This window comes from Mastigoproctus giganteus, chromosome 2 (assembly GCF_048544385.1).
Source record: "Mastigoproctus giganteus isolate SK-2022 chromosome 2, ASM4854438v1, whole genome shotgun sequence".
NCBI lineage: Eukaryota > Metazoa > Arthropoda > Arachnida > Uropygi > Thelyphonidae > Mastigoproctus > Mastigoproctus giganteus.
In genome coordinates this window covers 80,341,543-80,365,014 of record NC_143576.1, presented here as the reverse complement: position 1 = coordinate 80,365,014, position 23,472 = coordinate 80,341,543, and the positions used below count along the sequence as shown (strand labels likewise).

General features: G+C 36.1%; 1 protein-coding gene across 1 annotated transcript in view; it reads left to right on the top strand.

The window, feature by feature from the left end:
- Nucleotides 1-23,472, top strand: part of LOC150089359 (NBAS subunit of NRZ tethering complex-like) — a 1,057,261-nt gene that overhangs the window by 300,393 nt on the left and 733,396 nt on the right. The window contains exons 24-25 of the mRNA XM_090389247.1: nt 4,186-4,320; nt 14,751-14,924. Coding sequence (XP_090245373.1) covers nt 4,186-4,320; nt 14,751-14,924 — 309 coding nt within the window. The remainder of the gene's footprint in view (nt 1-4,185; nt 4,321-14,750; nt 14,925-23,472) is intronic.

Sequence of the window (23,472 nt, the reverse complement as noted above, 5' to 3'; positions counted from 1 at the left end):
AAAAATCAGGTGAACAGTAGGAACAAAGTGAAATATAGATAAAAATGATAAACTTTTCACTATCTTTAGTTCAAAAAATGTTCACACACACACACACACACACACACACACACACACACACACACACACACACACACACACACACACACACACACACACACACACACACGTGCTGATTTAGTTGCAGTACAAATGAGATGTGATAATAACTTCCTGGAATGGTGTTTGTTATTGTTAATAATATCTTGCTATTGCTTATTAATGAAGAAAAATAAAATGAAATTACACTAACTAAGGAAGCTCTGATTCATACTAACTAACTAAGGAAATACTCATTCTGGCCAAACAGACCATATGAGGCTGCCGTAGCCTAGTGGTCAGGCGCGCGGGTGCATACGTACACGTGCCTTGAGTGACCGGGGTTCAAGCTCGTGACTACTGAATACGGTGCTGTTTCTTGTATTCTGTCTATCTTGTGAACTCCTCTGACTGTTTGGTCGTCCCGGAGTATAAACAGAAAATTTATTTATTTATTATTATTATTCTAAACATACAGATTATGTTAATCATTTCTTTGTGTGTGTGAGCTGTTTGACAATAGGTTGATCAACATTACATGGTTCATTTTAATTATAAAGTAAGATATGGATTGAAAGAAAGAAATTTTAAGTAGACGGAGAAAATGGATCTGACTAAAAAGTCAAACATGAGAAACCAAACATATATTCAACTATTAATTTAATAAGGAAAGGTTAAAAGATTTTGAGAGAGAAAAAAATTGCCCATAACACATTCTACAAATAAAAGCTACTTAAAAATGTGGTGAGATAAGGAGAGACATTATTAGACTCTTAAGCATTGTATATTATGTGCTGAACTGATAAGTACAAAGTAGATCAAGTGCTGTATGTTCAATACCTATATCATTTTTTGAACTGTGCAAGTAAGGACGCAAACACACTATTATCACTTCACGAGACTTCACTCTTATACATATATAACATCAAATGTGGGGGAGCTATATTTACCAATTATTTTATTGCCAAGAGAGCAATTAGAAGTAAATAATCTGTTTTCAGCGCACAAATAAGAATATCCGAAAACCAATAACTTCAAGGATGTTGCTCCTGTGTCTATTCTGAAGCACCCTCCACTTCAACCAGCTACTCGGCATACTCACCGCAAATGTCCAGTCATAGGGACGCTCAAAAATGACCAAAGAAGGAAAATAGACCAACAAAATTACAAATTGAGAGAATGAACAAGTCGATCATTTCAATTTGCACAACTCAACAAATTCTTACAAGTTCAATTTTTAGGGTTGAGAAGTAGTTTTTTATTGTTATTAAATTTCAATTAAAATTTTTGTTTCGTATTTTTACAGAATAAGTCCTTATTCAAAACTAAACTTGCAGTATTTTAACTTTCCTTTAACATATAACTAATTTTTCCTTAGCGCTGATTGAATTTCGAAATTGTGTATTTTGCCCTTGAATGTCATCCTTAATTGGATTTTATAGGATATTAAATTCTTCTTTATTCATTGGTAAGTACGTCGTGAAACGATTTTCATCTTCTTCTAAGTCCTGCAGTAAATGATGGAATTCGCCCTTTTCTGTTCTCTTCCAGTTGATGTCGTGTATCCATTGCGTACTCTTTTGTTTTCTTGGCTATAAGAAAAGCGCATGCATTTTCTAAATCTTCTTCAAAATCTGAAGAGTAGGATGAACTGTGGCAATTCATTTCGCTTCAGCTTTCCTCAAAGAGAATGACACATATATAACGTTACAGGTTGCAAGACATACCCCTTTTGGAAGTACAGCCAGGCCTAGCATAACACGAGTTCGATTAACGCGATTTTCAGTTAATGCTAATTGAAAAAATTATACCACTTTTCGCTTTACACGATGCAAATTTCCAGTTAACGCAATCTTTTTTTTTATGTGATAGTTGAAAAAGATTTGAATCGCGCGTTAAGCTTACCGCGAGTTGGATGGGCAATAAACCAATGTTTGCCTGATGCCCACCTCGGTATGTTCCATCAACCATCGGAAGAAGACGTGTTACTTGTTTGTTTCCTGCTAATAAAGTCAATAAAGTCACTTGCTCATTTAAAAATTCAAATTTTTAAATGAGCCAGATGAAAATGTTACTGCAAAGGAGATAACGGTAAAAGAACTAGATGAAATCTTTCGTATCGCAGAGAACCTCAAACAAAAGGTGGTGAGGTTCTCTGTGATATTTATTTCGCCAGGGCCCAGAGAAGATTGTTGTCGGCTGTTGGAAATTGATTGATGAAAAGAGAAAGTCAACACTGTTCAAATATTTCCGCAAAAGTCATTTCTTCATTGTGTATTTTATGTGAGAGGTTCCCAAACTTTCTCGGTTCATGGCACCCTTAGTGTCTCAGTAATTTTTTCAAGGTGCACCCAGACCAAAAGAAATACCCAACAATTCCGTTTAGTAGTTAGGTTCAAACAACTTAATAAGAAATGTTGAAACTGTGAACTACCTTGAGCTAGTAGTTCGCGCGGTGTCCGACAGATGTCGAGTATTGCTGTGTTTCCCTTGAAAATTTAAAATATTCCGTGGCGCACAGTTTGGGAACCGTGTTTTATGCAATAAACATTTAATTCCATAATTATTTTCATTATCTTTTACATTGTATACTGTTAAAAAGTTATTTAAAAGGTATTTTTAAAATTCTTTATGGACATTCCAGAAGGTCAAGGACCAATTATAATTTTTCCTGTTGATTATTATATTCGATTAACGTGTTTCCGTTTTGCGAGATGTGCTCGCAGAACGAATTAATCGCGTTAATCGAGGCCAGCCTGTATAATAAAATTTCCAAGATACCCCTTTTTTAACATTTGAAAAAAGCAAAAATCATAAAACACCCTGTTGAGATGATTATTTAGGAAGAAAGAATTAACTTACTATAAAGTTGTTGTTGAAATGCACCCTTAATTAATGACTCAAAAATGACATTCTATCCTTTTACAAAGAGAGTTGTAGAATATTTATATTATGCTTGCTTTGTAATCTTTTACATTCTACTTGACTTTTTTTTAATTTCGTTGTAATGGTTTAAGGCTGAGGCAACAAACTTTTTTTATTTAAAATTCCCAATATCAATATCGATTTCCTGTATGAAGAATATGTTTTGTTGAAATCATTTCGTAGAAATATTGAGACAAAAGACTTCAAAAGTACCACAGATGTTTGGATAAAAATTAAATGCGTACAAAGTACGTAATACAGAAAAAAAAATATTAATTTTGTTTTTGCTTTGCCTCACTCAAATGTGTGCGAGTGAGCGAGTATTTAGCCCAATGTTTAACGCATGGAAAAAGGATAGAAATAAATTATATCTAAAGAATGTTGAAGGAGAACTGTTGCAAAAAACCAATCACAATATGTCATGCAAAGAATTTTACACATTATGTACTAAAAAATAAAAAACTATTAAAGAAAATTTGCTCAAATGAAAAGTATTGCTAGGTAAATATTTTCTTTTTGATAAAATAAATCAGGTTTATTGAATGTGTATTGTAAACAATTATGTAAAACATTTGATGTTAATATTTATAAAAGTTTCCTTTAGTGTTAACTTTTGCAATAAAATTTTCCGAATTAAACGAATTAAAGCACGGGCTATAATTCAGTTAATTTTATTTAAATTTGACTAATTTTGCATTCCATGAACTTGTAAAAATCAACAAAATATAGAAATAAAATGGTTGTTATTAAAATTGTTCGGTTTTCTTAAGATATAATGCGAGTATCCGTAAATGAGGAACGAATACCCCAAACATAAGCATGAGTACCTCGAGATCAAATTTTTAATCTGGCCACTCTACATTACAATGACAACGTTTCTTCTCTGACCGACTTTGCAGTTTACATTAAACAGGAACCACAGAGTACTACTCTGTGACAGGGACATGTGAGATTCACGTGACGTGATAATAGTGTGTTTGTGCCCTAAGTTTTAATGAGTTTTCTGTACCTCATATTTGTTTACAATAGTTATATTTTCTTCTGTACTTCCATTAGGTTGGTCAAGTGTAAATCTCAGTAATGCTTATCATCAATGCAGTACCAAAACTAAAATTTATAATCATGTCTAGTAATTGTTAAATGTATTTTTGCCTTACATGTTTAGTTTTAACTTCATTTTAGGGATTAGAAGAATTACATGATGATCTGGTTACTATGGAAACCCTTGTTTACGAGTGCCATCTTGAAAAATCTTTGACCCTGAAAGAACTGGAAGATATGACTGACATGGAAAAATTAAGAATGTTGATGTCAAACGTAAGTTGATATATTCTTAAATATCATAATCAATTCGAATATGGGATGATCTGATGGAAATATTGAAAAGTTCATAGCTTCATGTAGAAATAATGACAAAATTCTAATATAATCTTTGGTTATTTGGCCCTTTCTACAAACAAATGTCAAAATATAATCTCAAGCAAAACAAAACAAGTTTTGTTTTTGCTTGAGAGCCAGTTTTAATTTTATTTATGACTGTTTTATTACAAAAATTAAAAAAAAAAAAAAATGTACATGTATAAAAATTACAACTTGTAGACAAGAAAAATGTACACTTAGTCGTTAGTACCACATCTTAATATTATATAAAAAATTCCTTAATGGGTTTCTGTTTCATAGAAACTCCTCACTTTTTACTGGTACATTTAGTAGGAGCCTAAGTAACAAAATATCAGCGAGCGTGGTGTCCTTCTGTACAATATAACAAAAAGCTGACTCAGTAGCATTTAGACCTTTGTGTGTATAAATTTTTTTTTTTTTTTGTAGTTTATCTGCACTCTTCATTGTCATCTTCACTTTCATCTTTTTGTTCATCATCATGTCATCTGTCATTTCCAGCTGTTCATCCGAATTCATCCATTCTTTAATATCCTTTGTAGTAAGAGTGTCTGAAACAGGAAGGTTATTGGCTAGTTCTAAAAGGGTTTCTTCACCTCTTTCACCTTCATTTGCCATCTCGTTCTTGTTGACTTCATTTTGGGAGCATAAAAAGTTTTTTCCAGGATTTAATAAGAGTAGATCCAATATAGTTAGGGAAGGACACTATGTGGTTGTTATCATTAAGGTTATTATAATATTAATACCACTCTTATACCACGTGAATTTAATAAATAGTTTATTAGGCTGTTCGCCTATAATACTATACATTAAAGTGACGTTTCGGGTATCTTACCGATACCCATCATCAGACCATGCTGTTTGGGAAACAGAAAATAGAAAGGGTTGCAAATTTTGAATATTCTAGAATATTACAGTTACAATTACCAAAATGTTTTTTACAATTATAATTACCAATATTGCGTTTAAAATTACAACTATTAATATTACAATTAGCAATTCTAAAATATTTTAAAATATTAAGCATTAAGTGTGATTATAAAGTATTAAGTTTTGAATTACAATTACAATAGAAAACAGGAAATTCAAGGTAAATACAAAGAGATTAAATTTTTTACCTGCAGACAGACTCCTCTTCCCAATGCTCCCGGCAAGAGGAACGCACGCTACTGTTCTGACATTGCTGCACAATAAGTAAATATAAGTAAAATGAAAGCCAGTCATCATCTTGAGAGATCTCGGTTCCTTTGGCTAATGCAAAATTAACCAGATAAATGCCCAAGAAAATAAGTTTCAATCGTAAATTTGGAGGTATTATGGTTTGCTTTGGGTATTATTGTACCCCGAGATATTTCAAATAACTTTTAAAACTAAAAATGAGATATCTTGGAATAATCCATGAAGGGGTTAAAGTGACGTTTTGGGTATCTTACCGACACCCATCATCAGACCATGCTGTTGGGGAATCAGAAAATAGAAAAAGGTTACAAATTTTGAATATTTTAGGATGTTACAGTTACCATTACTACAATTACCAAATTTTTTACAATTACAGTTACCATTACTACAATTACCAAATTTTTTACAATTACAGTTATAATTACCAACATTACAATTAAAATTACAAGTATTAATATTACAATTACGACGGCGCCTCCGTAGCCAGGTGGGAAGGAGCAGCAGTGCTTAGCACGCGCTTCTTGATTAGCCCGGGGTTCGAGCCCGTCACCACCAAATACGGAAGATGCGAAAAGGTTAAGGAATGACCACCGCATATCCTGGAGCAATATGGCCTTAGTTGCTAATGCTCCTAAAAAACCAACAAAACAAACAAACAATTACGATTTTAAAGTATTAAGTTTTAAATTTCCGTTACAATAGAAAACAAAAAAATCCAAGGTAAATACAAAGATATTAAATTATTAAAGGTTTGCAAACATTCCACAAGTTGCACATTTTTTAGGCTGTGATGCATTGGAAAATCGTCCCTCTCCAGTTCTCTCCCGTGCCACAGTACTCCTGCTACTTTGTGCGTGTTGCTTTGCTGCTCTAGTCTGGGGCATGATTTCTGTTTGAATACAACTGATTAACAATGAAATTTAATAAGATTAATAAAGTTAATTAATTATTTGTCAATACTGCACTAATTGAATGGATTCCTAAATGCAGTGGTACGTATTGCGCTGTCTAGTTTCGCATTATACCTTGTGCTAATAAGTTCGGAATATACTTTATGCTATACTGTAATAACCCCAATGTAAAATAATTATATCCTTAGCTAAACACAAAAATATATGCCTTACATGTGATTTGGAGTTGTAACTTAATTATAATACAGTGGATTCTGGTTATTTGGGACACATCGGGGCTAGTGCATTTTGGCCAGGTTAAGTGGCTGCACCAATTATGCAAAGTTTCACCACCACTTTGCTTATTGGAGGCATGAAGTGGTGAAAGTGTGTAGTCTCATGCACGGTACTAAGTACTATAAGTTTTGATACCTTTCGTGTTTGGGGATTTCATAAAAAAAAAAAAAAAAAAAAAAAAAAAAAAAAGAGTTAAAAATACAGTGGACCCTCGCTTTATGATTGATTTTCTGTACGGTCTCACCATAGTAAAGTATCGTTCACTATATGAGATATATTAAGCGCCGGTCATTGTGATCACGTTTTTGAATTAAATTTTAATTCTATTAAACAGCGATTCAAATTAGCAAAAATAGGAGGAATATTATCCACAGGCTATAAAAGTAAAGATATATTAAGCACAAATTTACACTTTATTACCATACAAATTAAAAAATTAAATCATATGTGAAAATCGGAAGAATATTTTCCGCAGGTTAGCAAAATAAAAATAAATTTACTCTTATGTACATAGCTTACTTAATACGTTCTGTAATATGTACATACTAACTAGTCGATATTTTTGTTCACTGACATTTGGGAGGCGGAGTTAACATTTAAAAAACTTATAGAGTTTACTGTCTGTTTATAATAGATTGCACTAATAGAAAAACCAATAAACAGGGGACTGCTAATTGCTTTTCTTGTTTTATGGTTATGTTATCCAGAAATCTGACCCAACCACTTGGTATGGTCGTAGACAATCGTAGGGTAATTTCGAGTGCTGTGGTCTCCTGTCCTGATTAAATGGCATGTTGTCCTAATTAAGCGAAGAAAACACTGACTGTTTTCTTGATTAGGTTCTGTTCTTTAATACGATTTGTCCCAAATCTTAAAGTTTATTGGGCTGCCCCAATAAACCGGTGGTAAAAATAACTGGAATCCACTGTGTATATATATATATATATATATATATAACAGAATTATCCAACTAATGCCAACCTAATTGATTCTAACTTTAGAGCTACCAATAAACCACAATTAAAAATTTGAATTCCCCTACCACTCACTCTATACTATAACAATGGTGGCAAAACTTGAACAAAACCATGGTTCTATGTATATTAATGGCTATTGCTACCATTAATGGCTAATGCATGGCTATTGCTACCATTAATTTATAATGAAGAAACACCGATGAGCCAAAACATTATGACTAGTGAGTCGTTATGTAAATTGAAGCAACTGCAGGTGAACTACGGCGTGTGTTGGGACACGGTATAAAAAACACCTCATACTGAGCTCCGTTAATCAGTGTTATTCTTGTTGTTCAGATGGGAAAGGCAGTGGACTTAAGCGAGTTTGACAAAGGCCAAATTGTAATGGCCAGACGACTAGGCCAGAGCGTATCTGAAATGGCATGGCTGGCATGATGCTTGTGGTCAGCCATGGTTAGTACCTACCGAAAGTGGTCTGAGAAGAGAAACCCCCGAACCACCGGCGAGGTGTTGGACAACCACGGCATCATCAATGCTCGAGGTGAGCAAAGGCTCTCCTTGATGGTATGTGGCAACAGAAGGGCGACTGTGGCACAACTCGCCAGTAATTGGAATGCTGGTTATGGGAGTAACATGTCACAACACATAGTACATTGAACCATGCTGAAAATGGGGCTGCATAGCTGCAGGCCGCTCTGAGTGCCCATGCTAACCACGGTTCATCGGCGAACCGGTCCGGTCCGATGAATGACGTTTCACGACACACACGAAATGTGTGTGTCGTTTAATTGGGGAAGTGATGGTGCCTGGATGCACCATGGGATGAAAACAAGCCGGTGGCAGTGGTGTCATTCTTTGGCGATGTTCTGCTGTGATACCCTGGGTCCAGTCATCGATGTGCCGGACACTCTGACGTCTACCACCTACCTAAAATTCATTGTTGACCAGGTACACCCTTTCATGGCAATGGTCCTCCCCTCTGGCGGTGCCATCTTTCAGCAGGATAATGTGCCATGTCACACTGCCTGGATTGTTCGAGACTGGTTCGCAGTACATGAAGAGTTCCAGGTATTGGCCCGGTCTCCAAATTCCCCAGACATCAATCCCATCAAGCAGCTGTGGTTTGCGTTGGAGCCGCATCCCAACCATGGACCCTACAGGAGTTAAAGAATCCGCTGGTTACGTGTTGGTACCAGATACCACAAGACACATTTAGAAATCTTGTAGCATCCATGATTCGCCTGGTACAAGCTGTTTTGGCTGCACGTGGAGAATCAACATCATTTTAGGTTTGTGGTCGTAATGTTTGGCTCATCGGTGTATATAGACTATATAAAAGACAGAAAAAAAAGTCTTTTATAAAAAAAGTTACCAGAATATATATGTAAAGACAGAATTTGTAAACTAATAGTTTATATATTCTTCCTCCTAGCAGTTTTCTGAAACACCTAATCTTGTTTTAGATATAATCATTAAATTATTTTTTCACAACCTGCTCTTTAAGTATATTCCATCTCTCTATTAACAGTCTCTTCTGTTATCAAGTGCTGTCCTTGAGGAAAGGCGCCTCCATAGCCAGGTGGGCAGGAGCAGCTGTGCATAGCACACGCTTCTTGATTAGACCGGGGTTCGAGCCCATGCCCACCAAATACGGAGGATGCAGAAAGGTCAGGGAATGACTACCGCATATCCTCGGAGCAATATGGCCTTCCTAAAAACCAAATAACAACAAACAAACCTTGAGGAAAATTGTACTAGATGACCTTACCAATCATTTCAAGGCCAAATTTGTTGATTGTGTCTATGTATTGATTTTGTTCTCGTTATGAACTTCCTCCTTATGTTGTCAAGGCAGAAATCCAGAAACATTTAAAATTAGACATAACTCATGGATTTTTCTTAACATCATCTCATATCTATTAAACAGTGTCTCATAATGCCTTTGTTTAATGTGTTTAGTACCTACATGTTCAACAGTACACGTAAGCACTAATGATATTAAGGGACACCCTTTATGCCATTAAAAGATAATTGTTCTACAATATCACCACCTTCTGTCCCTTGCAGACATTCTCCGGTCCTGTTCCTCTTATCCTTTATTGTATCATCTGTTTCATTTTTTCCTGCTAACAATGATTAGAGTTACCAAAAATGATTAACTCTTATGGAACCAGCACATTTTTATTATTATTTTTTTTTACGTAAACCCCAAACATGAGAGGTATTAGAACCTATAGTACTTAGTACCGTGCTTGGGTTGGAGATTCAGAAGACGAAAGAAGATATTTGTTGACATTGGTCTTGAACTTCTGTCGACTATAATTTTCAGGAAATACGTATGAAGGAAGGTTGTTTCAGAAAACGCCAGTTGAATGAATAAATGAGGAAGATGAAAAGTTGGTTCTGTGAGTTTGAAGTTGGACAGTAAATGGATGTTGGCTGGTGGCAAAACGTGTTCGGACTGTCTTGAAAGAGAGAGTGGGAATTTTAGAAGCCAATTCAGAAGAACAGTGCCCATGGAAGTATCTGCAGGAGAGGCATGCAGCAGAAACAGTACGTCTATGAGACAGCAAGTGGAGAGACTGTGTTAGAGATGAATCATTAATTAATCTAACTGCCCTCTTCAAAATGGAAACTAGAAGCCTGAGAGAGGTTTTGGGGGCACAATCCCAGATGTGTGAACAATCTTCCATGGCAGGGCGGATTTGTGATTTATACAGAGTGAGCAGCTGTTTAAAAGAAAAGTAACGCAGAGAGCGAAAGAGAAAACCAAGTTTTTTAGATGCAGAGGAAGCAATATTTGTAATGTGTTTGTGCCAAGAGAGATTAGAAGTCAGGGTAATCCTCAAAAGAGATATATCATTTTGCCTAGAAATCGGAGTGTCACTAAAGATGAGCATAGGAGCAGAAGAATTCTTTTTGCGAGATAAGACAAGACTGAGTTTTAGAAGTGTTGAAATCAACTAAGTTGTCTTTGCCCCACTGGAGAAGTCTGAAGATTGGCATTTAAAGAATTGGTAGCAGATTTTCGAGAAGTTGAAGCTGGTTGAGCAGGACAAGGTTTCTCAAAATGGAAAGTGGAATGCAATGTGCTATCATCAGCAAAACTATGGATAGGATTTCCAGTCAATGGAAGAAGGTCATTAATATACAAGAGGAAAATAGTGGGGGAAAGAAATGAACCTTGGGGGACAACGGCATTAGTGGAGAAGTTAGAAGACAGAGAGCCATCTACCATCACCCTCAGTGAGCAATCATAGAGAAAACTGGATAACCAATTACTAAAAACAGTTGGCAAACCATAAGACGGAACCTTGTTTAGAAGAACTTTATGCCAAACTCGATCAAAAGCCTTTGAGTTGTCAAGAGCAACTACTTGTGTTTCACCAAACCTTTCTATTGAATTAGTCCATAAATGGGTAACATAAGCCAGAATATCACCAGTGGATGACACTGACGGAATCCGTTCTGGCGATCGTTGATCAGACAGAAGGTTTTTAGGTTGTTTAAGAGTTGGCGGTTATTTGATTTCTCCATTACTTTAGAAAGAGTAGAAGTAATTGCAATGGGATGATAATTGGATGGGAGGGATTTGTCACCCTTTTTAGGAAATGGATGGATATGAGCAAACTTCCAAGCAGAAGGAAAAACACCTTTGGAATAAGAAAGTGAAAAAAGGTGGCAAAGAATAGGAGTAAGTTCAGGAGCACAGGTTTTGAGAACAAGTGGAGAAATACCATCAGGACCTGGAGCTTTCTTAGCATCAAGATTCCTCAAAATCCTTCTGACATCCTTTTGATGGAAGATCACAGGAGGCATTGAATGGAGCTGGTTGGGAATGGTGGGAGGTGTTTTACCAAGATCATTAATACATGAGTTGGAAGAAAGGGATGCTAGCAGGACCGCTTTATCCTTTACTGAAGTGACAACAGAACCATCTGGTTTGGACAGAGGTGGGAGCAGAAATGGGAAAAGTTGCGGCCAATAGCTTTGGCAAGAGACCAGAATGCTCGGCTACCATTAGGGCAAGAACCAATTTTTTACTCTTAGCCTGTTCGAACTCTAGTTTGGACTGATTAATAACTGCTTTACAATAGTTGCCAGCTTTGTTGTAGGCAGAAAATGAAATTGGAGAATTTGTAACAAGCCAATTAAGATATGCAACATTCTTCTCTTGAAGAGCCTTAGCACATTGTCGCCTCTGTAGCCCGGTGGGCAGGAACAGCAGTGCATAGCACATGCTTCTTGATTAGCCCGTGACCACCAAATATGGAGGATGCGGAAAGGACAGGGAATGACCCCCGCATATCCCCGGAGCAATATGGCCTTAGTTGCTAATGCTTCTAAAAACCAAATAACAAACAAACAAACCTTAGCACATTTATTGGAAAACCAAGGTTTAGATCAAGGACGAGATTTTAAAGTGGAATGTGGGATAAAGGATTCCGTTCCTTCAAGAATAATTTCACTGACACGATCTGAGCAAACGTTGACATCAGAAGTTTTGAAACAGCAATCCAACCAAGGAAAAGAAGTCTCGCAGGTCAACCCATTTTGCATTCTTGTAATGCCAAACAACACAAGGTTGGGAATAGCCATGAGATAAAGGTTCCATTGGAGAAGACACAATCACCAAGTTGTGATCTGAAGTGCCTAAAGGACCTATCACTTTGACTGTGTACTTAGAAGGGTTGTTTGTGAGAAAAAGATCAAGCGTATTGGCTGTATGATTAGGATTGTCCGATATTCTTGTAGGAAATGAAAAATCTATGCAAGGTTATTAGTAATTGCAAAAGCCTCAGCATCTTGACCGGCTGGGTCAGTGTGACTAGAAAACGGAAGCCAGCTGGAGTTGTGAACAGTAAAATCACCAAGGAAATTTACCTCACTGTAAGGAAAGTTGGACTGGAGAAAGTCAAGTTGCAAAGAGAGAAAGTCAAAGAGCTCCAAGTGATTAGTGGAGTTGGGAGAACGGTAGAGACAACAGATGAATTTGGCACAATGATGTAGAGGTATTTTAAACCAGGGAAGATCAAAGAGAGGAGATTCCAAATTGCCAAGTCTCTGACAGGGAATATGCACAAGTACCACCTTTGAGGCGAGAGGAATCATACAGCGAATAATTTGGGCATCTGTGATGAGCAGTAGTTGAATGAACCAATAACTGAGATTCTGTCAGAAAAAGTACATGGGGTTTGGCAGACTGCAAGTGGAAATGGACATCGTTGAGATTAGAATTGAGACCACGTATATTTGTGAAATGAATTAGGAAGTGCTTGGTAGGTTTTGATCTTTTCACAGATAAGCTTGCTCTATTAGTTTGACAATTCATGGTGTATTCAATAATATGAAAAAGTGGGTGGGACATGCTGTATGAAGTAATGAAATTTTTTGATATGGCGTACACGTGATAAGAATATACCCAGATCCTTGACATAGCGTGGCCTCGACAATGCTCCCTGCATACTCTACTCGGACTCCCTCCAGTCACTATCTGGCAGAGTAGAGGTAGCAAGATTATATACTAGCTGATCCGGAAGCCTCCTAGAGAGTTACCAATAGGTCTGGTCCGGTGTACTAACTAGCGGCCGGCCTGCGAACACCGTTTTAGAGCTGTACCCTCGAAATGTAAGGAATATTGGATTTCGCCACGATGGTCATCATAACCTCAAAAGTCATCAATCATACTGCATGATGGAAGAGTTAGGGAAGGGTTGACCGGAACTTCGCTCTAGAGACTAAACATGGGTTCCACCACTTCAAGCCTCCAATAAGCAAAGTGGTGGTATTGCACTAGTTGATGAGAGTCATCTACCACCTAGTACTGCCTGGTAACATAGAGGGGCGGCGTTCCTCCGTGTGGTGTGGGCGCCACACCTCAACCTCTGCTTATGTTGGTTCACACCTGGGTTGTCACCCCACCATGTACCTGTGAATTGGAGGTTATACCCAGGATTACTAACAGTCCCACCATCGTGAAGGTGCAAGCAGAGGATTCGACTGTTACAGACCGTCTGGACTTCACCGAAATTGGGTCCACTTGACTTGAGTGTCACCCGAATATCAGTTCCATCAGCGTTTTAGACTCCCAGGTTGCAAGTACAGCTTGTCTGGCATATCCGTGGGAATGTCTGTGACAACCTCAAGGACCTCTTTTTGATCCTAGCATGTAGTCATATGCATGAGGTGCATAGAATATGAAGAGAGACAAATAATGTATGTACCCTGATTTTAATTAAAAAAAATAATATATATATATATATATATATATATATATATGTATATATATATATATATATGTATATACATATATATATATATATATATATATATATATATATATATATATATATTATATATATATAATAAACATTGGGTGTGTTAGTACCTGAAATGGTTACAGATTACAGTGGTTAAAATTTCTGTACAAGGACATAGTTCAGAGACTGAGTTAGAATTACAAATAGCTTGTACTTTTTTGTTCGGGGTATCCTTCATACTGTAGTTGTGTAGCTAATCATTTATTCAGATGTGATAGGTTAATAGTATGTTATTATGATGTACTAACTTGAGAATGTGCAACCGTTATTGTATTGCATTTTTTAACAATATTTTAGGTGTGGATTGAAATTTAAGCATGATTGTGGTGTGTGGAATTGATTACAAAGAGAGTGAATTTATGAATCAACCAATGATAGGATGTCAAGCTCTAGTGCATTGTTGTTCAGTCTGTTTTAATTATCTAGAATTAGATTTTAGATGTAATTTATTTTATAAAATAATATTTTAATCATATTCTAAATTTTTATGTTCTGATGGTTTGTTATAATTAATTTCTATTTTGTTATTACTTCTGTTTGTTTAAATTATTAAAGTTGCTTTACCATGCACATACTGTTTGATCTTGTGGTCAGTGTACTTATGGATTATGGGAATTTAAATAGCACTCTATCATTGCTTCTGGGCTGAAATGAACAATTATTTTACTGTGTTTCTTTATTCTAAGACTACTGAAGATGCTTTTGTCAAAAATGTTAAGCAGTGGATGCTACCATTTCTTCAACGATGCGAAAATCACAAACCTGGATCACATAGACAGCTAATGCGAGAATATATGGTTAATATGGCAACTACTGATTTAATGCTTTGCCAGAAAATTTTTGAGGCTTCTCAAGTAGAGGTAAGTTATTTTTAATACTAACTGTAATTGTAATACAAATCCTACTTGACTCGATGTTATGCCTGTATAGCTTTTCTTATGAAGAAGTTCTCACTAATATGCATTTTTCTGACTTGACTAGAAGGCCCTCAAGTCCATCCCTTAACCACTTGAGTACTGCTGATTCGTCACTACTCAAGCATGGTTACTCTGCCATTAAAAGCCAAGGTGTGCATACTATGAATATCGTCTAGAACTACAGCAGCCATCAAAACATACCTTTTCATCCTGCAGAAGAACTATCCAGACTACATCAAATCTACACCACAACAGGTCCTTGAAGCTGTCATACACATTCTATCAGGTATGTTAAGCTGGGCTTTGCTACCTGCAAGTCTAAAACACTGATGGAACTGATATCGAGTGACACTCAAGTCAAATGAACCCATTTTCAGCAAAGTCTGGTTGGTCTGTGACCGCCAGATCCTCTGCTTGCACCTTCATGATAATGGGACTGTTAACCCCCTTGGCATAACCACCATGTGCAAGCCTTAAATATGGTACCCAGTATATTGGAGGTGACTACCTCACCGATGCCGATCAGGCTAGCCAGGTGGGTAAAGTGCCTGCCTGGTAACCCAAAGGTCGTGGGTTCGTATACCTCCGCGGGCTTGGATCAAAGTACTGCAAAAACCATGGGAGGTGCATTATGGCCGATGCACGGTAGTTGCTGGTGCTTTTTTCGGTAGTTGTTGGTGCATCGGCAGAAGCCGATGCACCAACAACTACCGAAAAAAAAAAAAAAAAAACCCTAACCAATGTAAACGGGAGTCAAGGTGTGGTGCCCACACCACACAGAGGAATGCTGACCCTCTGTATTACCAGGCAATACTAGGTATTAGATGACTCTCATCAACCAATACAGTACCATCACTTTGCTTATTGGAGGCCTGAAGTGGTGGAACCCATGTTTAGTCTCCAGAACAAAGCTCTGTCACCTCCCCCCCCCCATTCTCTTACATCACACAGTATGATGATGTCTTTTGAAAGTCATTTATGAGTGAGCTAATTTTGCTTGGTGATTTTAATGTTCACAATTTCAATTGGCTTCCATTTTCCAGTCAACAGACCCAGCTAGTCGAGATGTTGACACTTTTGCAATTACTAATGACCTCACACAGATTGTTTATTTATCTACCAGAATACTATATTTCTAACTACACAGCCATTACTTTTTTTTATCTTTTTCTCACAAACAACCTTTCCGAGTACATAAATGAGGTGAGTGGTCCTCTAGGCACCTCAGCTCACAATTTGGTGAGTCTCTTCTCCAATGTAGCCTTTCTCTTGTGGCCTGAGACTGTGTGTTGTTCGGCATTACAAGAATGCAAAATGGGATGATCTGCGAGATTTCTTTTCTTATTTTTCTTGGTTGGATTACTGTTTGAAATCTTCTGATATCAACATTTTTGCTCAGATTATGTAAGTGAAAGTATTTTTGATCTCCACCTTAAGATCGCTTCCTTTACCTAAACCTTGGTTTTTATCATATTAAATGTGCTATTGCTGTTGCGTATTGCAATTGGCTTGTATCCAAATTTCCAGGTTCATTTTCTGCCTACACCAAAGCTCACAACAATTGTAAAGCAATTATTATTCAGTCCAAACTAGATTTTGAACAGGCTAAGAATAGAAAACTTACTTCTTGTTCAGATGGTGGTCGAGCATTTTGGTCTCATGCCAAAGCTATTGGCTGCAAATTTGCCCATCTCTGTTCCCACCTCTGTCAAAACTAGATATTTCTGTTGCCACTTTAGCCAAAGACAAAGCTGACCTACTAGCATCCTACTTTTCTTCTAACTCGTGTGTTGATAACCTTGGCAAACCACCTCCTGCCATTCTCAGTACACTCCATTCAATGCCTCCTGTGGTCTTCCATAAAAAGGATGTCAGAAGGATTTTGAATAACTTTGATGCTAAGAAAACTATGCAGTAATCAAGAATCAATTCCAGCAGCTACTCCGGATCACCAAATAGTTCAGCACGGCATCAAAGATGCAGTTTTCCTTAGACAAATGCAAGACCCATGGATTGCATCAAGGACATCTAGATAGACAAAAATAACAGCTGAAGACCATTGAAGAGGATAAAGCCACGACTGAGTGAGCGACATACAGATATCTGTTCAAGATGCAGTCCATCAGTTAGAATGCAATGAGATCAAAGCCTGCCTGACTGAGAAATATCATCAGAGACTTAGAAGCTTGCTAAAATCAAAGCTGGATGGTGGGAACATGGTCATAGCCATAAACACTTTGCAATCCCAGTACTAACTCCTTTAAAATAATAGATTGGACCAATACCGAGCTGAGGGAGATTATGAGATCAACCAGGATAATGGTGACCAAGAGCCTCCAACAACAACTGAAGTTGGCCGTCATGAGACTGACCATAGCCTGGAAGAAGGAAGGAGGGGGTTGACTGACTTTGTTGAACAAGAGAAGAAGGCGATTAAGAACCCGCATGATTACTTCCATTAAAACACTGCACGAATCTACCAAGCCATAAGAATGATAGACAAACAGCACGCAACACTCATCCTTAACAAAGCTCCAATTACAAAGACAGATAGATGGACGAAGAAAGCACTCCATGGAAGACAATACAGTAAACCCTCGATTTAACAGACCCCGATATAACGGATTTCGAATTTAACAGACTGGACAAGACAAATAATAATAATTCAGTAATGTACATATTAATCTCGACCATATTATTTTTTTTAAGGTTATACAAAACTTCAGTGTTATTATTAATTAAAAATTAATAATAATTACCTATTTCCATTATTGTTTTAATAATTACCTACTTTTATTTTTATAATCAAATTCAGGAAATTGTTTTTTATTCTTTCTGAAAACATGTTCAAATAACTGTTTTCCCAGATTACAGATAACAGATAAGAGCAGGTGGTGACTTGCGAGGTGAACGTGACTCAAGACACTAAACTGCAAGTCCACCGACTCGCTTTGTCTCGGTCTGCCTCAAACTATTGTGTGTTCAGGTTGTATACAGAGTGTTTCTGTGATTTATGAATTGTGACTATTTATTAAATAATTTTGCCATCTTTACAATTTAAAATAGCATCAAGTGATAAAGGAGTTAAAAGAAAGCGTGTGAACTTAAATGTGGCACAGAAATTAGAGCTAATTGAGAAATTAGAACAAGGTAGCTCAGTAGCATGTGTTTGGGAAATTACGGCATAAAAAAAACAAACTGTTTCTGATATCCGTAAATGAAAGGCCAAATTGCAACATAATTTTATATTGTACAGTACTGTATATTGTATTAAAGTTATATTACATTAAGAACAATAAAAAAATGTCCCCCCTCACGGTTACATTCGATTTAATGGACTTTCGGAGCATTAGCAACTAAGGCCATATTGCTCCGGGGATATGCGGTGGTCATTTCCTGACCTTTCCACATCCTCCGTATTTGGTGGTCACTGGCTTGAACCCCGGTCTAATCAAGAAGCGTGTGCTATGCACTGCTGTTCCTGCCCACCTGGCTACGTAGGTGCCCTTTCAGCATTAATGGACCTCAGATCACAGATCCCTTCTCCCCTATTAGTCTCCGTTAAATCAAGGGTTTACTGTATAGTTACTTCCATCAATACTAAATAGATAAGATGGCTTCCAGCACATGGCTCACAATTGGAAGACTCTTCCCTGAGACCGAAACATTGATGCTTGTCATCGGAGATCATTTAACCAACACCAAGAACTATTGCCTAGGACCTCAGAGTGACATATGACACATGTTGATTATGGCACCTGTCTCCAGAAACAATCTGGCACATCACCATGGGATGGGATGCAGGGTGATCACACAGACCAAGTGCACTCACAAACGTGACTGGGTTGATAGAATAATACATCAGAAATTAGCTCAAAAATACCAGTTAATCAAAGATAGTCTACTGTATTTTACAAATACAAACCTCAGGCCTTACTAGAGACCCCCTATTCAAAACTATACTAGAACCATGATATAATAACTGACAAGAAAATCCTGCACAACAGAGCAGATATAACCCTCATCAGTATGAAGAAAATGGTTATCTACCTCATCGGCATAATTATGCCCAACACCAGCAACCTCCAGAAAACACATAAGGAAAGCATTAGGAAGTACTCAGACTTGAGACAGGAAGTTAAAGATATGTGGCATATGGAACAAGTAATGACCATATTGATCTCTGTGTCAACCACTGGCATGGTAGTAACTGGGCACAACCAACACCCCATGCACTTGCTACCAGTACATTTCACAGGGTTGAAAAAAATCCCATAAAGGAAAAAAAGTTATAATGATAATAATAATAACAACCATTTTAATGTAATGTAATAAAACTTTAATGCAATTCAAACATCATACTGAAATATGTGACATAGCATTGTGTAAAAAGAAGGCTCCAATGCTGAGAAACTGTATGTGGTGAGCCACAGTAGGATAACATATTGTTTGGTGACCTCTGATGGGGGATCACAGTTTATACACAGTGAAATATAATATAAATTATTCCAAAACTGAGGCAAATACAATTCTAAAGATACCAGTAAGACAGTATACAATGTAACAACTAATAATCTGCAACCAGGGAGTAACCAAGAATAAATATTTTTCCGCTGGCCCTATGAGGGGGGATAGGGTGCTACTGCCTGTTAAGTAACATATTTATTAAGCAGCATTTTTCATGCCAAAGGAAAATTTTCACTGGTGCAACAAAATGAGAAATTGTTAATTTAAAAGAATAAAGTAAGTTAAAGTGGACCTTATTAGTAATTTCTTTTCTGTTCCTCTCAGAGTATTCCTTTGAATCACTTATCCTCATGTGCTGCAGGTGGAAGCATTTCTCGAACTTGTTATTACCACTGATTTCGGTGCTGTTGACGTATGCTGCTGCTTTTCTTCTAAAGACCAAAAATTTTGATACATGGAAATAGAAATCAGATGAAGCAATTAAAATAGTATGGAGGAAGTTCGATCTGCCAGAAAAATAGATCCTTCAGATGAAACATCCTCCCTACTCCTCAGATTCTGCATCACCTGGCTTGTTTTTAATCTAAATATCAAAAAATTGATGAATGGGACACATTTTGAGTCTTTGGAGGAACTCCTAGAATGTGTCCCCAGTGTGTTGATTACAGTAAAATCAAAAGCAGTAAATGAGTTCCAGGAATAGTTCTAGTTTTGGCAGAGGATAATGGTTTCAGGTAAAATTTCTTAGGAAAAAACTACTTAGAAAAGAATATAAGCAAATAATGTACAATATATCCCTGATTTCAAAATCAGGGATATATTGTACATTCACTTTGAACTTATATATAAAGATATTCTTGGAACTTTATAGCCATACGTCAACTGAATAATGTAAACACATAATGAACTCATACCTGATCATACAATCTTGCCTTGTTTCTGTGGTGCTTGATGTATACCTGCCATTATCTTTTGGAGCTTTTCAGATGATTTCTGGTAATTATGCATATTTTATGCTTTTAATGACAATTTATTTTTCTTACAGATTTCATCAAGAATACATTTATTTTTCAAATATGGAATTTGCTGAATACGTGACCATGGGGAGCACTAACATTATGCTTGGTCATTTTTATCATAGTGCACAGTTTTAAAAAGCATATGATATATGTTGTGGTTCAGATTTCATTTTGATATTGAGTAATAGTCACTTTGTGTGTTCAGTAAATTGTTGCTTGGTATATTATTCTAGATTTTCTGATATGTTTTAGTTTAATTTTCTTTGAAAAAGGTATTGGGAAAGGAAGAAATAACATCCATAGAAAATATGTGTGCTAGATATTAAGCACTTTTACAAACTGTTGTCTAATTTGACATTACTATAGAGCAGGGATGGCCAACTTAATTTGTGATGCGATCTACTTTTTTTCTTCAAAATGTGTTGCGATCTACCATCTCAAGAATTCCATTGCACATGGTTAAAAAAGTTAATCATCACATATTGGAAAATGTCATTTATAAATTTTAAATTTAAATACAATTCAGAATTCTTATTTTAAAATTCATACGTATTTAAATTTTTAATTATGTGAAGTTTGTCTTCATGTCATCTGCCATGCTTTGAAAATCAGGGATATATTGCTATAAGGCCAACAGCAAAGAATCGTCTGTATGCAAGTCCGTAAGAGTAGAGCGATTCTTTGTTTGTTTCAAATATGAAAAGTCCGGTTCACATTGATATGTGGAACCAAAAAAGGAATTTAAAAGTTCACTGCATTTTTTTACATTTGGGTACTTTGATTTATCCATGTGAAAAATCTCAGCGTTTTTTTTCTGCAATTTGTTTCATATCTAAGTCGACATTAAATAGATAAGAAATATATTGAATAATGTCTTCAATTGTTTTAAAATTATTGAATCTGGTTTCAAAATCATTCAAAACCTTCTCAATTTCAGAAACCTAACTCTCACTATTAAATTCAAAAACAGAATATTTTTGCAAATGATCTTGCATATCTGCAAAATGATTGAATTGTTTTTCTTTGAAATCCTTAGCCATTGCCAAAAAATTGATATTTATTGCAGAAATACTACTAATCATGTCACCCACATTTTTATTTTTTCCTTGTAATTCCAAATTCAGATAACTTAATTTACTGATAAAATCTGCCAAAAAAAAGCCAGATCACATAACCATTCCATATCTTGTAGCTGCTGATAATCATCTCCCCTTTGATTAACAAATTTTTTAAATTTCATTCAGCAAATTTCAAATTCTCTGCAGAAACTTACTCCAACTCAGCCACCTCACATCTGTGCATAATATCAGATCTGGTTCTTTTTCATCGAGTTGCATTTTGAAAAGTCTCCTTTGAAGAGATTGTCGTCTGATGGAATTCACGATTTGAAAGCTATGTCCATAACACTCTAGTATTTAATCTTTTGCTGGCTAACACTTGTTGGTGTACAATGCAGTGGTAACCCAAAAAATCTGGGAATTTATCATCCTTTTGGCACAATGCGATGAATCCATTAAGATGCCCCGTCATTGAATTAGCTCAATCTGTTGTTATTGATATGAGCTTAAATAGTGGTAATTTAATTTTTTTTAATAAAATTTTTGAATTCATTAAATATATCAAGACTTCTAGTTCTTTCTTTTAACGAAACCATACCCAGCAGTTCTCTAGTTGCAGAATCATCGAAAACCATAATAATAAAAATGAGCAATTCAGATGTATCACTAACGTCTGTAGATTCATCCAGTTTTAAAAAAAAGGATTAAATTAGCAATATGCACACGCAATTCTTCGCTCACATTTTACTCATTGTTTCGATATGTCGCATCACAGTATTTCGAGATAATTGCAGAACTTGAAGAGCACTTTTAATTTCATTTTTGTTCTTAAAATTTTCAAAAAAGAGAATCTGTTATTTCTAAAAATGAGTCTTTGATGAATTGACCATCAGAAAATGATTTGCATTTTTTTTTCAAGAAGATGTTGCAGATTACTATTTTAGATTGTAAATTAGGTGCCACGAAGAAATTTTGTTGTGCGAATAATCTGGATTTAAGTTCTTTTAATTTGGTTTTTCTAAGGTCACTATTAGGCAGAAAATCCGATTGGCATTTACCATGGAGTGCATTGAGTACCTTTCTAAATTTCCTTTTTTGGGTATAGCCACGGAAGCATTGCAAATCAAACAACAATATTTTTCTTTTATCATTACAAAAAAGTATTCTAGTTCCCGCTCTTGATGAAAATGATATGTTTTACTCTTTTTTGTCGTATTCATTTTAAATCAAAGGGTATTAAATAAATTTTTTTTATTAAATAATTTTTGTATAAGTATATTAATGTATAAGTACCGTACTGTTATTAAAATTAAGTAAGCTAAATAAGAATTCGGTACATACACTATGCTCTCCACAATGTAACTGTGTGAATTTTCACTAGACAAGCCTAGTGGCTGCGTGGCGACAAGAATGCACGTGGTTCAATGGATTTGTAATAAGCGTATGCAGTGGGGTGCATAATAATAATAACATTTAGATTTTGACTAATCTATTTTTATATATATTTAAAATTTGTCGTGATCAACCAAAATTACAGCCGCGATCGACTTGTTGGCCATCCCTGTCTATAGAGCAACCATGTGAGAGTCCAGTGTAGGTAGGTGGAGATTTAAAAAATACATCTTTGATTACAGTTGTAAACTTTTACCTTGGTTGTGTGGAATTAAATGTATTTTTTGTGTATAAATTGTTGCTTTTTATGGAATGCATGAACCATGAAATAGTTTTGAGTTTTTCTCTTGTTTTCAATACTACTTAGCTGAACCAATATAAAAGATGAAAGATATAAAAACCACATTCAAATTGAACTTTGTAATGTCTTGTATATATATACAGGGTGATTCACTACCAGTGCGACAAACTTGCAGGAGGTGTATGGGGCACAAAGACGAATCGGAATCACATAGCATTGCAGGGTCCGAAATGCCTTCGTCATGTGGTAGAGGA